Source organism: Plasmodium vivax, chromosome 11, assembly GCF_000002415.2.
Source record: "Plasmodium vivax chromosome 11, whole genome shotgun sequence".
In the NCBI taxonomy this organism is placed as follows: domain Eukaryota; phylum Apicomplexa; class Aconoidasida; order Haemosporida; family Plasmodiidae; genus Plasmodium; species Plasmodium vivax.
In genome coordinates, this window is record NC_009916.1 from 886,303 (window position 1) to 906,603 (window position 20,301).

At 44.6% G+C, this 20,301-nt stretch overlaps 1 protein-coding gene across 1 annotated transcript in view; it reads left to right on the forward strand.

Annotated features, from left to right (window-relative positions):
• PVX_114510 (hypothetical protein, conserved) overlaps window positions 1-20,301 on the forward strand; it is a gene marked incomplete at its 5' end in the record, with an annotated part of 28,537 nt that continues 8,236 nt past the window's right edge. The window contains one exon of the mRNA XM_001616240.1: window positions 1-20,301. This exon is cut by the window's right edge and continues 8,236 nt beyond it. Coding sequence (XP_001616290.1) covers window positions 1-20,301 — 20,301 coding nt within the window.

Consider the following 20,301-nt stretch of genomic DNA (forward strand, 5'->3'; position numbering starts at 1 on the left):
ATGAATGAGTTATACTCGATGTGCGAAGATATAGGAGAAAAGGACAAAATTTTAATTTCGGAAAAATTAAGGAGTATCCTTGACCACTTTCAGAACAGAAATAAGTGCTACGTTTCCGAGTTTGTCGTCCTAAGCAGAACCAGGTTTTTTAAATCGATAAGCAACTATGGGGAATTCCTTCTGCTGCAGTCATCTTCCCGGGTGATAAGTAATTACGAAAATATTTTGCGCCTGCTACACAAAGCGAGGGTCTACTTAGAATTTGTCAGGTGTCTAAAATTCAGTGAGTATAACCCCAGTAAGAACAAAAAGTGCGAAGAGGATATTTTAAAGTTCATTAACTATTTGGAGTCAAAAAAGAGGAAACATTACCATCACATATGTGGAACACTGATCAAATTTATCATTACGTCTCTCAAAAAAAGTGATGCTCCTTCGGATAACAAACCAGACATTGCCGAACTGGAGAAGCAAGCCAACCTGGACATTTACGAAAAAAGCAGCATTCAAAATGACGAAAAGGTTCATGATTCTACCATAAGTGAAACGCACAAATTGAAGGATAACGCAGATGCGTGGGACAAAAATTGTATGGACGAAAAAAGCGTGATCGAGCCCTTTGATGAGTTGGAAGAATATGGAGATTACCTATACAACGTTCTAAATCAAATGGATAGTACATCGTGGAAGGATAAAAAATATGAGGAGTTCCTAAAAATGATTAGCCTGAATGATGCCATCATAAATGATGAAAATGAAAAGGCAAAAAATTCAGATAGTAGAAGCTTCACAAACATTTCAAAGGTGACAAACAACATGATTTTGTTGCCAAAGTATTTGGAAAATGTAAGAAACTCTATATATAACCATCAGAATAAGTCAATCGTAGAGGTCAAGTCCATGATTGAGCATGCCATTAGTGATAACATAAAAGCTCCCTTGTTTAAAACGGGGAAAATAATAAGCGAAATGCTTCCCTCCCCGGACTATGAAAAGTATTGCTCTAATACGAAATCGGATTTTCTAAACAAACTGGATGATACATCCATAGTGCAGGACATGGTGTTCAAAATTTTTAACCTAAATAAAAACCAGTCAATCAGTAGCGCATCAGTCCCGTCAAATGTTTACAGTGTGAACTGTTACGATATTTTTAAAATTATATTAAAAGGGATAAACTCTCTTAAGAATGAAAACGAAGAGATATACCTGTTTCTTAGACAGCTGCTTAACAAAACGAAGAAGAACTACTCCCACATGTGCAGCAAAGAATCACCAGAGGCGCATTTCAACCCAAGTGATAAACTGAATTACTCTTTCCTGCCTTTGCATATGTACAATAATACTAGTGACATTTGCAGGGAGATATTAAAGTATGCCATTTGTAATAACGACTTGGTGTTCACGCTGAAGATAGTCGACACCTTTTTAACCATAGCGGTGTATGAGAACTCGCTAAAATATTTGGTGCACTTTTTGAACACCCTGGCGGAGTATATTATTATCCCCTACCTGCGATGTGAAATAAGGTCGTGTTGCAGAAAGGTTGGTGATGATCGAGGAGACCTCATCAGTGGCAACAAATCGGAGGAAAAAAAAAAGGATTGCACCGTAGTAGGTGTGGAAAATAGTAACAAGGAATTTAGCTCCAGTTACACTAACTTCAACAAGCTAATGTGCAAAATTCCGTTGCACGAATATGAGTCGCTGAAGCTGTTGGAACTCTTTTCCCTACAGTACCCCATGTTTTTAAAAATAAACAATAATCCACAGAGGTGCCTGAAAGATATCGCCAAACCTTGTGAGTACTCCAGTAACGTCCTGCCTACGTACGGATCGTACATATTTCAAGTGGCAGTCTCCTTCGAAATTGACAACTCGATAAAGGTGTTGGATGAACTTGGCTCAAAGTGCAAGATAACATTTCAGCTGGTGGAAGACGAGGGGAGTGAAGAAGCCAGTACAGATGGCAGTTCGGAGGAAAACATGGGTAAACAAAAGGAGCACAACTTTTTGGAGATTAATTTTCAGCAGAATCATATGTACACCAAATTGATGAAGTCATCTGGTGCAGAATCGTTCTCGAAGGAAAAGGAAGAAACGGAAAGGGAGACATATGACAAATCAAGTAAAATGTCAAACGGAGGGCATAACGAGCAGGACGCTTACCAGCCTAACAGTATGAATAACAGCGAAGTAACCACTCATGAGAGAGGCAAAAATCGGACGAAAAATGCGAATAAACTGATCAATGTGTACGACATTACAAACATGAACACCATCATATTTGACATCCTGATCGATCAAGGATGTTACAGCAATGATGGGAGTAATTGCGATTTTCAAAACGATCATGGGAAAATAGTGATATATTCTAATGGAAGGCACTTACTAACAACAAGTATAAGGAAGAAGAACTCCCCGCTAGATAACAACGTACTGATAAATAACAATATAAAGCTGAAGGTGTACACCTCGCGCACGTGCATCTTTGAGTTCCCAAAGGAGTGCTGCTGGTCCTCTGCATTCGTCGACGAATTAGTAAACAGGAAATTAATCCCAGATATCAATCGAAACTTCCTCCTCAGAAACCCTCTCAACATAGTGGAGCTTTACAATAAGGTGTCCATAGCGCTGAATCGATATATGTATCGTTTTTGCGATTGGAATGACGACGACTATAGGAAGATCATGGAAAAGGAAACCTCCTACACATTATACAGCAACATTGACGTTTACACCTTTGAGACGCTCATTAAGTGCACGGAAAATAACAATAAAATTTTGAGGAAGCTGTTCAAGCTGGCCAAAGGTTGTGCTGTCGCTGGGGGGGGCCAAGACAAGAACGAGGTTCCCCCGAGCCGTTACGCAACCCATTGCGCGAGCGTAACGAACGAGTGCGCCGGAAAATATAGAGAGTACCTGTACGAATGGAACCAAACGTCCGACGCGCAAATCTGCGCCTTGAGCATTTTAAAGTTATATTTGAAAAACAACATGCATGTGCAAAACAACAGGATAGAAAATAACGAGAACTTTTACTCCCTGTCGGAAAGGCTCATCACATCTTTTTTGAAAATAATTAAGCTGAAAAGTCCGTTCATAAGAAGGGATGATTACTGCGAAGGCCAATATTACCAAATGGAGGAGTTGGACTTGAATGGGAGTTTATGGCTACTCAGGAGAAATGTCTTTCAGATTCTGCTGGAGGCGGACAAAATAATTATAAGCAACGTTTTTATGAGGATTCACATAGAGACCATCTTAAAATTGCTCAAGTTCTTCTCCGACAATAACAGCCTCGATTCGCAGATAATACTGAAGGTGTTGAAGTCTCTGGAGCATAAGGGCATTTTGGAAATAATGATGAAACGGATGTTAAGTGCCCCCTATCACAGCTGTTCAAGTGGCGCTTCTAAGAAGATGAACCTAAGTTCAACGAGTCGTTACGTAAACTCGAAGAACGTAAACTCGTGCACATTCTCGTCAGCGTCGTCTAACTCGACCGTCTTCAACGCTAGCGTGGACAACATAAATGATGCGAATGCAAACAGGAATAGGGAGGAAAAGCGAAAGAAGAGGAAGTATTACGAGGAAAATAAGCACGAAATTGAGAGATACGAGAAGAGAAAAAAAAACACCAAGAGCAGGATCATAGACGCAACACACTTTGGAATATTCGTCGAAGAGCTAATTTCTCTTATAAATCATCAAACGAATGACGCAATCAATGTGCCCGTTGTGCAGTACAACGAGGAGAGCGATTTTTTGATGGAGAACAAAGCGTGTGACATTATTCACAAGTTGTGTTCCTTTTACGAAGATGAGTGGAGGAATGAGAGCTGCGCAAATTATAGCTACTTTGACTTTTGTGTGAAAATACTGAATCAGATAAAGCATAAGAACAATCATGTGAGCAGCGCGAGTGAAGTGGCCTCTATATTCTTGCGGGGCATTGTGCTCATGCTGACGACGTACATATTGACCATAGCAACGGAATATGAGAGTGCGAAAACGTTTTTGTATCAGCCGGTCATTCCGTTCTACAACGCGTACGACGAGGCAGAAAGGGAGGCGGAAGTTGACGAGAGGAAGAATGACGATAGGAATAATTACTGCATGGTGCAGTTGAGGAATGCCAAATGGGCAAAGGGCGAAATGGAGCAAGTGGAAGACCTGGGAAATGCCAGCGAAGAGGACGAATCGGCGCGCAGGGACTTGTTGCCGAATGGGTCCAACATATCGTCCACCTTGAAGAGCCACTTGTTTGACACGTTCAGCAACGACATGGAGGATAGAAGCAGTTGTAATAGTAAGTACTCCAGTTTTTTTAGCCCGCGTTCTTCGCTAGACACAGAAAATAAGCATTTCTTAATGTATGCCAAGTGTGAGAGGAAGAAAAAGTCTTGGGTTCCCCTGGTGAGCAGCCAAAACCAGGGCCTTCTAGACGATGTCATATCCCATTCGGACGATTCGGGGTCTCACATATATATAAACAAGAACGAATTGTCGGACTTTATTCATACCAGTTTGGAGAGCATAAATGATGAAAGTATGGATGCCACGCTAAATCAGAAGAAGTCCATCGACTCGCATAATAGCAAGAGTAGGTCCACGCACCTCTCGGAGTATTACTACAACTCGGACGAATCTGAAGAGTTCTACATTAGAAAAAATTTGCAAGACTATAACGAAACGAATAGCGATTCGAACAACTTCAAAACGCAGCTGAATGGTATAATGTATAGATTCTCCAAAAAGAAAAAGTACATGAAAAATGGGAAGAAGCTTAAGCACCTGAGGAAGAAGGTAATGAAATATAAGAATGACTCGAAGAAGCTGAACTTTATATTTTCTCTTCTGGAGGAAATATTAAAGATAATGCTGGGCGTGGGGTTGCGCGTCCTTTCGAGCATTTCGTATCACTACCTGTACGAGAAGAACGGGATGCACAAATTTATATACATTTTTGGGTCCAAGGTGATCCGAAATGATCTGAATGAGAAAACGTCATTTTTAGAGTTGTGCGAAAATATGATTAAGCCGAAGAGTCTGACCCTTTTGCAAGCCTGCAATTTTATCATAAGCGGGATAATACCCTGCCTGGGGTACGTCACCAACCTTTTTGTGGACAAGAAAAGCAACAGATACTCCTACATCAAGGAATTGAAGAATTACCTGTCGTTAAAAATGGCCCTGAACATATGGCCCATGTTTTTGAAGATCACACTGCAGGGGTTATTGACGTCTAGACACCTCTCCTTCGAAATGTCGGTGCACAAGGACAGCCTGCACCCCATTGCCGAGTGTTGTATAAGCATTACCAGTTTGGCCACGCACTTCTTAACCTTCTTCACTGTTATGTCAGACAATGTAAGCAAATACGAAATATACGTGAATATGAGGAAAAGCCTGAGGAGCGCCAACCCCTACCCCATACCGCTCATTCTGATCAATGCCGCTAAATACATTCGCATTTCGTCCAAAAGGAACAAGTACTACGAGTTTGAGAAGGCCATACGGACCATCCTGCTTCAGCTTACCGACTGCTCCGTGTGCGACTATGAGAACTACCTGTTCAATCACTACATAATTCCGGAGAGCATTTCTAGCTTCCTCTCGGCTACGAAAATGACTGGCGAGGAGGAGATGATCAAGGAGGGCTCCCCCAGCAGTATGCTAACAAACCGGTCCAACAATGAAATTAGCATGAGTGAGCTTAAGTCTGTGGCGAGGTCTTACGTGAAGACGTTCAAGTCGATGTACGCGGGGGAGGACGAGCGGGAGGAGCAAACGCAGCAGCAGCAGGAGGCAATCCGTCCGAACCACTTTGAAGCGGAAGCGGAGAAGGCACCCGCGGGAAACGAATCCACCAAAATGAGCACCAAGACAAACATAGAGTTTTTAAAGAGGCTGATGAACAATGACAAGGAGGCCGTGAAGTATCTGGGCACATTTTACAACGTGTTCCACAAAAATTTCGAAAGAGCCCAAATCGCCTTCGTCGCGGTGTTCTTGTACCTCATCGGTTATAACCACAGCCAAGTGAGCGACATGGAGAAGGACCCCCAGAGTGGTGCCTGCAGTAGGGAAAAAAAAGAAAGTGCCCTCATAAGTGAAGCGCTAGAAATGAAGAAAATAACCATAGCGTGCAACTTGGCCAGGCAGGGAGTCATTGACCTGATTTCGAAGAGCCAAATACAGCATCAGAAGAGAAGCATCGAGGGGAAGTTTTCGACCAAGTCGAAGTGGAGCGAGGAGAAAGCGAACGATAAAAGTATGGAGTTCCTGGAGCTGTACAACAGGGAGGAGGAAGTGGAGGAAGTGGAAGAAGTGGGTGGAGAGGACCAAGCGGACCAAGCGGATCAGGCGAACGAGGGGAAGGGTGCGCTAGGCCCAAAGCAGCGGAGCACTCGCTCGTCCAATAGTGACGAACGGAGCGAATTTCTACGCAGCAAGGGTGTAGCGGAACAGGGGCAGCAACCCCTTTCAGATGTGGAACGGGACGGGTACATTTCGTGCAATTTGAGCAAAGAAGAATTAAACTACCTGAAGGATGTGTTGCCGAACGCGGAGAAGTGCAGCAACAAAAGTAGCGAATTGTCAGCAGTAGATTTAATAAAAAGGAAGAGGGAAAAGCAAATCGATAAGATATTAAAAAAGTGTGAATGGATTATTAACACCTACCCACATGGCTTATGCCCGATCGTTATCAAGGACAATTTTTCGCACGAATGGGATGAGCACTTTGTGTTTATGCGAAGAAATTCGTATGACATCCCCATTACTGCTAGGAAGATATACTCAGATCGTAGTGACTTCCACTTGGTGCAGGAGGCCGCCACCATGCCAACGTTTGCCAGCTCGCTAAAAACCAATGTTTCGTCGCTGAGCTATTTTGATCAAATCCTTAGACACCCAAACAGTATTGATGAGAAGCTGGAGTGTATACAATTTAGCACGGAGAATATTTTCGGAAAAGGGACTACGAAAAATTTGTGTCTTCTGAAGAGATTGTTAAAAACGTATAAAAGGAACGTCAGCTTGAAGGACTCCAATAATGGAGACCCCAAATCGGACAAGGAGAACGGGGAAAACGCAAAGCAGTTACACAAGTACGTTTGCAACAGCAAGGCGAGGAATTTCTCCAACAGTTGCCCAAGTTGCGATAGCGCCAATTTTTACAACGATGAGTCGAACTTTTATATGAATTACAATTTCTGTGAAAAGAACAATGACAATTCGAACAACTCTATTATTATGAAATACTCCAATCATGGCAAGAATAATGTGAAGCATGCTGTGGGAGGCTTATGGCAAGATTCTCGCTTGACGAAGAATTCTATTTTCCACCACGGAAATGATGTCACTCCAGGAGAAGAGCTAAACTCAACCATGGTAAATTGCAAATCAGATTTTTATTTTTTTTCCCCCAAATCGTTTGATGAAAATGACTTCATAAGCCGAAACGGCAACAACGGTAGCAAGTGGGACTGTAGCGCTGGGTACGTCACCAAGTACACCAATTCAATGCTGGATTATGAGGAAAACCTGTCCGACCATAACCTGTCCGAGGTGCATAACAAATGTAATGGCCTTTCGAAATCGCAAAAAATCTGCTCCATGCATAAGCAAGACTTTATGAGGGCATACCATGACGAAATGAAGAACAAGCAGGGGTCTCTTAAGAAAAAAGGATTCCCCTCCTTTGACTGCTTTAGAGGTAAGGCCCCCCCGGCTAATTCGAAAGATGTAGAAGCCGACGTAATTGTAAATGTGAACAGCATCATGGACCAGAGTGTCGACTCGAAGGACCTACTACAGTTAAAAGAAATACTGAGCTTTTTAATTAACGACACGGACCTTGACACCGTTTTGAATATCATCAGAATAGAGCAGCTGACCACCCTGTGTAGGTACCTTATCAGTAGGAGCTTAAAGTCTATGCTGTGTGCAGGCATTTTTGGAGGTATTAAAAACCCCATAGTGAACATGAACAAGAATAACAATGTATGCCCGAATAAGAGGTCTCAGAAGGGATATAACTCAAATTCGGATGACATCAAAAGGAAGAAGAAGAGTAACTGCAATGAGAAGAGCGTAGACGGGAGTGCCTTTTGTGCTAGTGCAAATTATGCCAATGTGAATAATGCCAACTGTGGTAGTGTAAACCTCACCGTGGGTGGTAGAAACCAACAAGCCATGTCAGATGGAAAGCGCCGCCTACTCGAGACGCACATCCCAAGCGGAAACAAAAAGGAGAAGGGGATCTCCTTCCACAAGAAGAACAGACTCATCGCCCTGTGTGATAATGGCAAAATGGGCACGCTCCGAGACCAAAGGAAGTATAAAAATTTCGAACCGAGTAAAAAGTATAGCAAAGAGGATAGGAGGAAAAAGGGGATATTCGAGCAGTGGAGGCAGAAATCCGCCAAAAGTATGCAATGGCCTGTCATACTGGACCTGCTCGTGCCGTCCTCCAGCAGAGGTACATACAACGAAGAGAGCAAAGCCATTTCCAACATCGAGCCGTCTCTCTTTTCTGTGCAAAATTACGGCTGGATGCTGCTGAAACTGTTGCACATTATCACGATAAAGTTTAGGAACGTGTCTCCGCTGAAGAACGTGATTACGCAGATGAATGAGGGGGGCAGCCACACTGGGGGTAGCAGTTCCTCTGGCGGCCAAAATGTGAAGAACCAATTTTCGCACCACTACTGGTTTACGCAGCCGATGGAGCACGCCCTGTCCTTCACCCTCACGGATATTACGAAGAGCATCTGTATATGGTACCTTCGCTACAACCGCAAAATGCTGATGAACTCGTCTAACTTTTCGCAAATTATAAAAAACTCCATGAACACGCTGTGGATTGAAAGTGTGCTGCGGTTGATAGCTTTGCAAATATGCTTACGAGTGAAGCCCTTGAATGATAGCAGATATGTAGTCCCCTTCCTGTACCACATGTTGACCATCTGCCAGCCGCTACTCAGAGAAGTGCACATAAACAGTGACAATTTGAAGAAGAAACACATGGCAGGAAGTAGAAGGACCATTTTTATGGATGCAAATAATTCGCTCTTCGAAGTGATGTGTTCCCATTGCCACAAATGCATAACGGGAGCTTCTAAAAGCGTGAACTCTAAGATTTTTCCCATTGGAAAGAATTTAAAAAATATTAGGAAAATAAACTCCAGCGAAATGGCCTACACCAAGCGGGCCTGCAACACCAGTGAGGAAACCAAAAATCTGCTCGACGTAAAGGGGTACATCCATTCGGAACGTGTACAGAAAAAGCAGAAGAAAACGAAACAAAAGGTGTTGCGCGTGAGGAACTACAACTCGTCAGAGCATGAGCACGAACATGAAGTGATACTAGACAATGTAATCACAGGCATCGTTGTGTACCACGAGACGGTTACCGATGGGGTGCCTTTGAGCAAAAAAATGATTTTGCAAAATTTGAGCGGTTTTAAGATAAAAAAGGAGTACACGCACGAAAATCAGTATTGGGCGTTGTGCACACAGCAGTATAGCAATTCCCCCCATTACACACTGCCGCTGAGAAATGTGAATAAGTCGGTCAAGCATACGAACAGAAATTTATTTCAAAGCGTAGATGGCGAGTCGAATTCATGTTACTGGTCTATCAGCGGGGACCCCGTGTATAACATTTACGGTAATGCCAAAACGATATCAGATGTGCAGCTAGAAATATGCGTCAACAAAAATTATGATGCGTCGGTGAGGTCCTTCCTCAAGAAGAACAATTTCGAGTTGGAGCTTTCCATCAACAACGACGTGAATGACGTGATCAACATTTGGACGAAGAAGAAGGCAATTATTATAAACAAAGAGTTGATCGAATGCACAGATCCGTGTGCCGCCAGCCTCACGGGCAATTCATCACGAAAGGAAAAAGCAGCAGAGGATGAAAAGGAGTTGGCAAAAAATGAACGTCTAAAGGTCTCGAACGAGGAGAACGATTTGATCAACCCAGTGGGGAGAAGCAGCCGATTTGAGAATTACATTAATCGGAATTATGAGCAGGCATCAGAACACATTTGCCAGTGCAGGAAATTCTCCACCGATTATGACCTCCCGAATGACAATAACGACGGTTCGTTCAAGAGTGTCCCCTCGGAGAATTGCAAAACGGGCACCAACATGAGCAATCACGATCAGAACGATAACTTGAATTATAGGAAGCTAAAATTGATAAGCTGGAATTTGATAAAAACGATTTTGTGGGGCATCCTAGTCTCTGGTGAAAATGCTCACGGGGAGAACTCGGGCCAAGTCGTCTCAGAGAGTAGAACCAAAAGTGTAAAGAACAACCCAAGTAGTACCATTCCGGAGGACCTAAATGAGGAGTACACCTATGGGAATAACTACACCGATTATAAATCCCAGTTTTACTCGCTTCAAAGGAAGAGCCTCATAGAATCCGTTCTGAAAATGATCATGTCCGTTTTGATAAAGCTGTGCAATATTGTGAAGCTGTACAATGACTTGACAAAAAACCAGCAGGGCTCCTTCTACATCAGCATTAGTAATACAAAGATATGTAAGCAGCAGGTGAAGGATTGTGAAAGGATGATCACTGATTTTATGTACGCTTTGATAAATTGTGTTCAGAATTCCCCAACGGGGGCGGTGACTCTCCTGAGGTGTTTTCTCTTCGGCCAGGATAACCCCACCTACCGTTTTAAGAAGCTGAATAAGCTTAATATAAATTGCAATTTTTACAGATTGATCACGGAGTGTATTAAGAAAGCCCCTAACGATGCAGACGACATCACCGTTTTTTTCAACAACTACTTTGATAAGAAGGTGGTAAAAATGTGCGGAGTAGTAGATAAAGATGCCAATTCGATGAGCCAGGTTAGGAAGATCAAAACGATGGCCGCTCTCCCAGTGAGAGGGAGCGCCGGCAATGCGGCCTACAACAGCGTGGCTACTTCCCCGAAGGAGAATCTCAACCAGGGAAGCTGCCTAAGGCATAAAGGAACCAACATGAAAATGTCTAATTTTTTCTTTAAAAATTATGACACCAATGTGATGAGAAATTACAAGCAGAGTAAGATACATGGGTTCTTTCTGCTGAGGTGTTTGCCCCCCATTAAGATGTTCCCCAAGCAGCTGATTTTGCAGGAAACGAAGAAGTTGTTTCACAGCGAGGTGAGCTTTTCCCGCGAGAGCACCGAATCGGCGCCTAAGGAGTATGATGACAGGAAAGGAGCCAATAGTGCAAATGAAAAGTGCCAAAATGATGAGCTCCCAGTGAACACAAGTTCGAAGGAGAACATTTCTGTGAATTACCAGATGGATATCAACACAGCCAATAATGAGGGCAACTCCCAATGCAACAGCATCAATGATATATTGGGGCTGATACCGAGGGTATCGTACAGGAATCACCCCTTTGATGAATTGCCCCAATCTGAGTTTTTCATGTCGAGTAGACCGTCAGACGATTTTGAAGCCAACATGGAAGGAAGAGTCCTCAGAGTGCTGCGTGGCTTAAATTTAGGAGGTGTCGTTTTATGCCTAGCGCCGTTGACATTCCCTGCTTTGAATATTGGCTCGAACGAAGTAAACGATATAATCAATTTTCGCATTCAGACGAGAGGCCGCTTTGGCGTAACCGTTGCCCCAGCAGAGTGCGTTTTGTCGAACGTGTCCGAAGTATTTGACAGAAATGACGTAGTCGGATTTCGCACAAGCATGTGCCCTCCATTTAGACACGACGTGTTTGCCGCGAACGTGCAGTATGAGCTAGGCGATTTATTGAGCGTAAAATTTAATGTGGAAGACCAGCAGAACCAGAAGTGCTTGAGAACAGAGCTAATGGTCTCGGGGGTCAGCATCGGATCCGTCCTTGAAGTGCTATTCGAAGCAGACTCGCAAATCGAATTCGAAAGGAGAATGAACTTGATATTTATTTTTCAAGATCCGATGACGATTGTCTATGAGGGCCCAACCTTCAGCATGGAGTACGTAGACCCCAATACGAAGAAGGCCAGGAATGCCAGAAATGAGAGGGAAAATTTGGACGAGGAGTACCTCAACGAATTTTACGCCATTTCTGGGCATAACAAGAAGAACATAAAGAAGCAGCTAAAAAGGATAAAGCTAAAAAAGAAGGAGTTCTACGAATCGGTCAAGCTATATCAGTCCATTCTAGACTCGGACAATGAAATATTAAAGGACCTGAAGCATGAAGTTATAATCAGGATGAACACCACGTTGACTAGTGTGGCAGACCATTTGCGGAAGAATTCTTCAGCTTATTTATTTATGGACCAAGTGGGGGAGGGCCTCCCACGCGTTAGCAATTTGGGAAGCATTCCCCACTTTAAGAAGGCGAAAACGCCTAAGTTGACGCTTCTAAACACGCAGTCGTGTGAGGCGCTGCGGAATAAGGGCCCTGGCAGCCTCGGCAAGGAGAGACCCCTCCTGGATAAGAGGACGAACAAATACGTGCATGCGAAAGCGCACAATTCGGTGTTCAGCAGAGGGGGGGGAGGAGAAGCAGCGGCGGTGGCAGCGGGAGCGGCAGCGGGGGCAGAGCAACGTGCCGCGCGAGAAGGCAACGCCCAGAGGAGCGACACGAAGGAGGAGTTCACCTTTTCCGATCAGAACGCGTATAACATAATTAATTTTAGCGAAAATGCGAACGGCTCAGACCAGGCACATGACGATGTGAAGTCCAAGGAATTGCGGGGCTGCCCCGCAGAGATTGACAAATTAGTGCAACAGAGGAGTGAGCAGGCATACGGCATGAATCAAAATTCGTCTCTCTACGTGAACGTGTACAGCAGAAAGGGAAAAGCAGGGTTAGATATAAACAAGTGCATTAGGGAAGTCCTCTCCATCATATGCGTCTTGGGATTAAACGTAAACCCAGAAGAGAAGGAAAAATTTGAGGATAAAAATTCAGATGGGAAAAATACCTCCATTGATGAACTCCCCTGGTTGTCAAGCCTATCCGAGTTGAAAAATTCAGTAGCGTACAGTTTGGACAGGAAATGCGTGGAGCTGTTCTTCTGCAATTTGGTAGACATCATCTGCAGTGATGTTTTTGTGCACGCCATTTTCAACTTTGTTACGAAGAAATTGCACAAGAAGGAGGAGGCCGTCAGCAAGGTGAAGCACAGCACGAGTGGGGCCAAGAACAACAAAAAGGTGAAGAAGAGGTTTAAAAATTTGAGCGAATTTGAGCCTAAGCATGTGCTGGAAGAGGAGGCAGATTCGTACAATCAGAATGGGGTGAACAATGAGAACAGCACCAACAGCACAAATACGCTAAATGAGATGAGTGCGAACAACTGTGCCTGTATGGAAAATAGCGTAACCTCAGGAAATGCTAACAGCAATAATGATAACTCTTTGATGAATTCAATTTTTATAGAAGAAAATGGGTCCCTAGAGGAACATGAAGAAAGCTACTTAGGCAATGACAACCAGGAAATCTTCATCAGGAAGGACAAGCTGGTGGAGACGAGTCTAGACAACAAGGGTTCAGATTCTAAAAATATTTCCTTTGCAGATAAGGTTGGCAAAAATGGCTTTTTCGAATATAGCCTGTGCTTGATTGGAACCAAGGCAATTATGTGTTGCTGCATTTTGTTGCGAACACTGCTCGAGATGAATTCCGATGGGTTCTATGAACCCAGTGAGAATGTGTACGGGTCGTTCAAGAAGCTTCTAAGCTTCATTAAGGTCTTCTTCTTCGTGGACATCGGCATAAGTGACGCGCTGATAGTGCATTTTGCGCGGAGGAACAGTGTGAACGTTGGGCACCTCTTTGGTCGCGGCGAGAGGGGGGGTCCCCAAAAGGGAGTTCCCCAAAAGGGAGTTCCCCAAAAGGGAGATTCTCCAAAGGAACGTCCCCAGCATGGTGACGCACAGAGCGCCACTTCCTCCCCTGCCGCACCTGCCGCACCTACCGCACCTACCTCCGCGATCGCCCCCTCCTTCGTCGGCAGCTTCCTGAACAAGGCAGAGGGCGAAAACTGCAGATTATTCTCCGACGACGCGAAAGACGCTCATGTTGCCCCTCCTTATACCACCGAAGGAAAAGGCAGCGTTGACAAAGAAGGAACCCCAAACGAACAAGTGAACTTGCTAGAAATTCTAACGATTTGCGGAATTCCATCGGACTTTTTCCAATACTTTAAGATAACAACACCAGCAATTAAGAACCAGCAGGTGATAACCCAGAATGACACCTTCGATTTGTGGATCTACATCCTGAACCTCTTAGCCTGTTTCAACAGCCAAAGTAGGTATTCCTTATGTTTCCCCCAGAATGTCCACCAGCTAAATAATGGCTGCGTGAAGAGTGCCCTCTTCGATTTTGAGTATTCCAATTCGAGTTTTTCCAACAAGATAGTACGAAAAACGGCGAAGTTTTTTGCAGGGTGGCTGTTGAAAAAGTATCTAATAGATTTGAGCTGCGTCATGGCGTCCCTACTGCCTAAATTGTTTATGGACGAGTTGCGAGAAAGCTTGGTAAGAATGAACGAAGGTGCGATGATTGGAGAGCAGGTAGGGACATTGAGCGGTGGCTGCTTGGATCTCACCGGAAGAGGATCCATTCCGTGCAGCAATAATCCCATTATGAAAGCGACCAACCTGAAGAGGAAGAATAAGAAAAATGAAATATGCTCGAAAGAAAGTGGCGAGGATAAAGCAAACGTTCTGTTCAGCGGCGCACCAAATGGCAGAGTGTACGACTCGTTTGGGGATAAAATGGACGGAGAAGTCATCCAGCATGACTTTGGCTACGACCCTGCTGAGGGGAAGAAGCATGGCGCTTTGTGGACGGATGACGATGGCGACTACACGCAGGATGATAGGGACGAACGTTTGAACATCAAAACGGCGCACCACAGCAGCGAGGGGAGAGGAAGTAGCGTTAGAGGAGGAAGCAACAAAATAAGTAGCATATCCGATCTGATGAACGGCGCGTTGAAGAATAAGGAGGAGATGCTAAACATATTCAGCGTCATGTACCTCTTCCGCATATGCATTTATTACCTAAGTAGAAGCAAAGATTTTAGGAAAGAGGATTACTGGCAAGAATACCAAGGGCAGATCAGAAACTCGAAGATGAAACAAAATGTGTATAAGCTTCTTAACGAGAAGAGTTGCAAATGTTCCCTCCTCTTCGGATGGCAAAGGATATTCTACCAGTGTGTAATTACTTGGGACGATAAGCAATTAGTAGATCAGTTGCTGCTCATAATACAGTCCGAATTGCTATACCATTTAGTGGGTTCTATTGCTCAGAGCGTGTCTCAAAAGAGAGTCAAAGTGGACATGTTCTATGCCATTTCTCCGTCTGTTCATGTTGCTCACTGGATGCTGGATACGTTTGTGAGACACCCCCTGTGTCCTTCAAAAGTAAGATCTTGCTGCGTTACTCCCTTGGCGGTTACCTCCCTCTTTGGGCTAATTATGAATGGAAATAGGCTCCCCATCTTTATTGGCATAGATGCCTGCAGACTGGTGTACTGGTCTTGCGTAGTGTATATATTGCAAAATAGTCGGAGCCATAAGCGGTATAAGAAGTTGCAGGACATTGACATGTTAGCGCAGTTTAGCGTGGAAGTGGAGACGGTGGGGGGCGACTACGATGTGAGTGGTAGGGACAGCAGGGAGTGCAGGGACTACAATAACTGCAGTAACTACAATAACTGCAAAGATTGTAGGGACTCTCCGGAACGGAGGGGCGAACGATACGGCGCCGTTCGGGAGAAGTACCAGCGGGTGAAGTGCAACTACCACGCATTTCTGTCCTACCTTTTCAACTGCGTGCACATTTGCGGGTCTTCCCTTTTTAACCAAATTTTGAGCCTGAATGGGGAAAATAATTACAAAAGCGGAAGCGCCAATAAGAACAAGGCCATCGACATGAGCAACAACAATGTTAGAAATAACAACGAGCACGTGAACAATATTATAGACAACCTGAACAACAACATTAATGATATTCTGAGCTGCATACAGAACTCGGCCAACAACCGGATGATAAATAACAACTTCAACGGGATCAGCAGCGTTAGCAATGAGACTATCTACAATTTGAACATAACCAACAGGGCCAGCCCCAACATTTCGTCCAACAATGTGAATAACAACAGCCTGCAGGAGAACACCGAAACGGTTAACTCGTGCAATAATGGCAATACGCCGACGACTCCCAACACGCTGTATATAAACAGCACTGTTGCTGGTACTAAGAATGAGAAGAAGTCCACCCACAATTTTGCCACTTTCGCCAATTTTGATCTCTTCGAAAATAAGGAGAAAAGCACCTACAGCCCCCTCAAAATTAACGCCGCGCTGCTTATACACTACTTCGCCTGTGCTGCCTACTACATTAAGAAGGTTGACATGTGCAACAATATGAATTACTACGATGAGCATGTGCATGCCAATTTTAAGCAGTACTGCCTTTACCTTTACGTGGTGGATCACGTGTCGAAGATGTACGCTAAGAGTGTCAGACGGAGTGGCAGACAAAGAGGACTTCCAAAAGTGGATGAATCGAACGTTGGAGCTGCGGCTTCCCCTGCGGATGGCATGAAAAAGAGCCCAAATGGAAGTTCGCAAAATTTGTGCGATTTGGCCATTAAAAAGGGGGGAAAAAATTGCTCCATGCACAGTAAGGCGGAAGAAGGAGACGAAGAAGAACAGAAACGGGCTAGTACACTCAAGGATAGTACACTCAAGGCTAGTACACTCAAGGGGGATAAGAACAAGCACCTGTTCTTTGCTGAGAATAACAAAATTATGAATGCCACGGAGAGAAGAGACATCCTGGATGACCCCTACGAGGGCAACTACCCCGAAATGTTCGTCGACAATGTGCTGCAGTTGAACAAGAAGGTTTGCGCGAATGTCATCATCGATATTAATGAAAAAATACACCACGTGTGTTCCCCCAACGCGGATGTGATTAAGCTCAAGATAAAGGATATGTTCCCCATACCTAAGGAGAGAACGGAGCGCTTTGCACCGGGGGGGAGGTACCCCCACGCGCGCCATGACAACAGTTCGCACAAAGACGCCTCTACAGTAAGCGGCAACCACAATGTGGATCGAATCTTGCATTTACTGCGAAGGGAAAAGGAAGATCTTCAGCATGTCTCCAGAAAGGCGATTGAGCACCCTTCGATAGTGTTCAGCGCGGACAACGATTTTCACTACGTTCTACAGGAAATTAAGCATAACAAGGTTCAAGAATTTCTGCTCCTCGAATCGAAATCGTTAAGTGCCGACTTAGATCTGGAAAGCGTAGGAAGGGTCAATTCGGGATCCCATATCGAGCTGGTTGATTTGGGTAACTTGCCACAGGCTTTCATCCTAATGGGAGACTCCGAAATATACTCAGGTGCACACAACTCTTCCTTTAGCATTTCCCTTGGTGTGTCCAATAAGCAGAAGGGCGCTGTGCACCGATTTGGCGATTTGGTGCACATAGAAGTGGGGCTACTAAACGTGAGCGTCAATCATGATATAGGCCAAAAAGACACGTCACTCAGCCTGGATGAACCGAACATGGACGAATTGAAGAGGCACCGGAACTGCAAGATGTCAGTCAATAGAGAGTTTTACAAAAATAGCAGCAGCGCAAATTCGCGCAAACTTACAGAGAATCTGCTCCTCAGCTATAACAATTACGCGCAACACGATGTGGACGCAGAGCAGATGTTAAAGTATGCTTCTTACTTACCGAAAAGTGTGGAGAAAAAGGTGTACGCGAAAAGGGCAAATCAGCATGAGTACAGCAGTGGCTATAGAGCTGATTCGTGCCACCCACCGGCGACCAAACCGGTTGGGAAGAACCAGTTGAGCTGCTCCGCGGTGAGCAGAAGGGGCACTGCCGGCAAGAGGTACTCCCGAAGCTGCTACGGAGAGGAGGATGGGAGTAGCGGCGTAGGTGGCGGCGCAAATGGCAGTCGCAACGGTAATGGAAATGAAAGCGCCTACCTCAATGGCAACTATGACGAGTACCTCATCCCCGACGCGTACAACGACGTGTCCTACCCGAAAACCATCTCCGACGCGAGCGGCGTAAACTCGAATGACGCGCACAACAGGGTGAACAGTTGCATCACGCTGAACATGGCGGACGGGACGGTGGCGACCACGGGGCTATTCCTCTGCAGCGGTGTTGAAAACGCCAAGCCGATGATGAGTAATAAAGTATCCTCCGCGGATAGCGTGATCCTAAAAGTGAAGGTCATTGGGAAGCAGGTCCTGTGGTTCTCGAATGACACGCTAATTTTGCGAAGCGAGTTCAGCGCGCAGATGACCAGTTTTCGGCCACTCATCAAGGTAACACCCGTCGTGCCTCATAACAAGTTAGGCGAATTTCGGGATGGTAATTTTGGCAACTGCTCAATTCACATGAAATTCATTGACACGAATGAAAAGATATTCGTATCGCCGCTGACCAACTTTTACTTTAAGTTCGAAAATGTGCACAAAATGAAATATAGGAATAACTGCACTATTAATGTGAACAAGAATTGGAGGAGAAGTCTGTGGAAGCGCACGTGTTTCGTCCTCCCAGATGCCGCCTGGGCAAGTAGGTCCTCAACCAAAGTGGTGAAGAAGAGCAAAATGCCCCTCATAATAGCGCAACCGGATAATGAAATAATGATACATTACTATAATTCCAGGTCTAATCACTTGTGCACGGGTGACCCCTTTTCCAACACGTTGTTTTTAACGCCCAATATGCAAGTAAAAAGCGAGCCGGTGAACTTTGCCAATGTTATGCTCTGCAGAAGTGTGCAGGGGGGGGACAAATGGAATTTTCTATCCCTAGAAAATGTGAGAAGTGTGAGAAGCGTGCCAGTCATAAATTACTACGGCGTTGCCAACTCGTTTAAGCAGCCCGAAATGAGCAAAATGGACTTGGACGCGTTGAACAGTTGCGAGCAGAAGAACGCCAAGGCCATTGCGAGCATCCAAAATATAACCAACATACAGAAGACGTACGCGAAGATTCTCGAAACGAACACGAAGAAAGACATGGAGAAGGAAAGCTCGAACGTAATCATGAAGGGGGGGGAGCTGAACCTGAACAACCATCTCAATAGGCTCTGCAAAAATGAAGATATAGGAATGAATGCCAAGAGCAATTTCCACACTGCACATAGTTACTCCAAGACAAATAAGAGCAGGAGCAATGAAAGGAAGAAGAAAAGTTTGCATGCGAACGTGGGGTTGAAGGCCAACTACTACGATGCAAATGATGTGAATAGAGCGCATTACACTTCCTACTACCACGAATTGATCCCAGAGAATGGCAGCCGCAATTTTATTCACAGCAACTACATCAATGATTACTTCACCACGAGTAATGACGCGAATCTGCACATAAAATATAGGCTTCACAATTTCCACAAAATAAAAAAGGACTACTCCTATAATGTGAAGTACAGCTCCATACAGGAAATCAACGACCCTGCCGCGCACGGGAGCGCCAAGTACATCTTCGATGAGAAGAAACAGAGCACGAACAACGACGCGCTCAGGAGGAAGAAGTACATCAATAGTAATAAATTATTTTGTAAGGACGACCATGCGAACGGTAACAGCTACTCCTTCATGAGTAACATGCACGACCCGTGTGGCACCCTGAATGAGGACAAAGCGATGATGAGCAACATGTACGCCCACAAGCAGGACAAGACCAACGATCTGAACAGCGTCGAGGATTACTACAATTGTAGAGGAGAGCACGCGGAGGAATCGAGCAACTGCTCTGTCTATTACATAGGGTGCAAGGAGTTCAAATTATGTGTCGACTCGTACGAAGCGCTCTTCCCTGCGAAGCATTTTATTTTCAACTGCACCGTTAATTTTGAAGAATGTGATAGCAGGTATAGTGCTAATGAGGTGAAGAACTCGGTGGGCATTTTATGGGGGGGGTACCGCTGGTTATGGACAAGCAGTGGGAAATTCATATGCCCGCTGAAGCTGCCCCTTTGCGTTTCGGAATTCCCACCAGAAAGAATTGAAGAGTGTGAAATGGAGGTGGCCAAGTTTAAGTCGAACGATAATTTGTGTGTCGAATTTGAGCCGCACCTCCAGAGCCTCTTCTTTTATAAAAATGGAAAATATGAATTTGGATTTAAATTTGACACCTTCTATAATTATAGAAACGTTGGGGGGAAGTGGGCATATGAAAAGGGTAGAGAAGCAAAAATGGAAGATGGAAGAAATGCGTCCAATTATTCCTACTCCAGCAGCCTCAGCAACGGCAATGTGAACGAT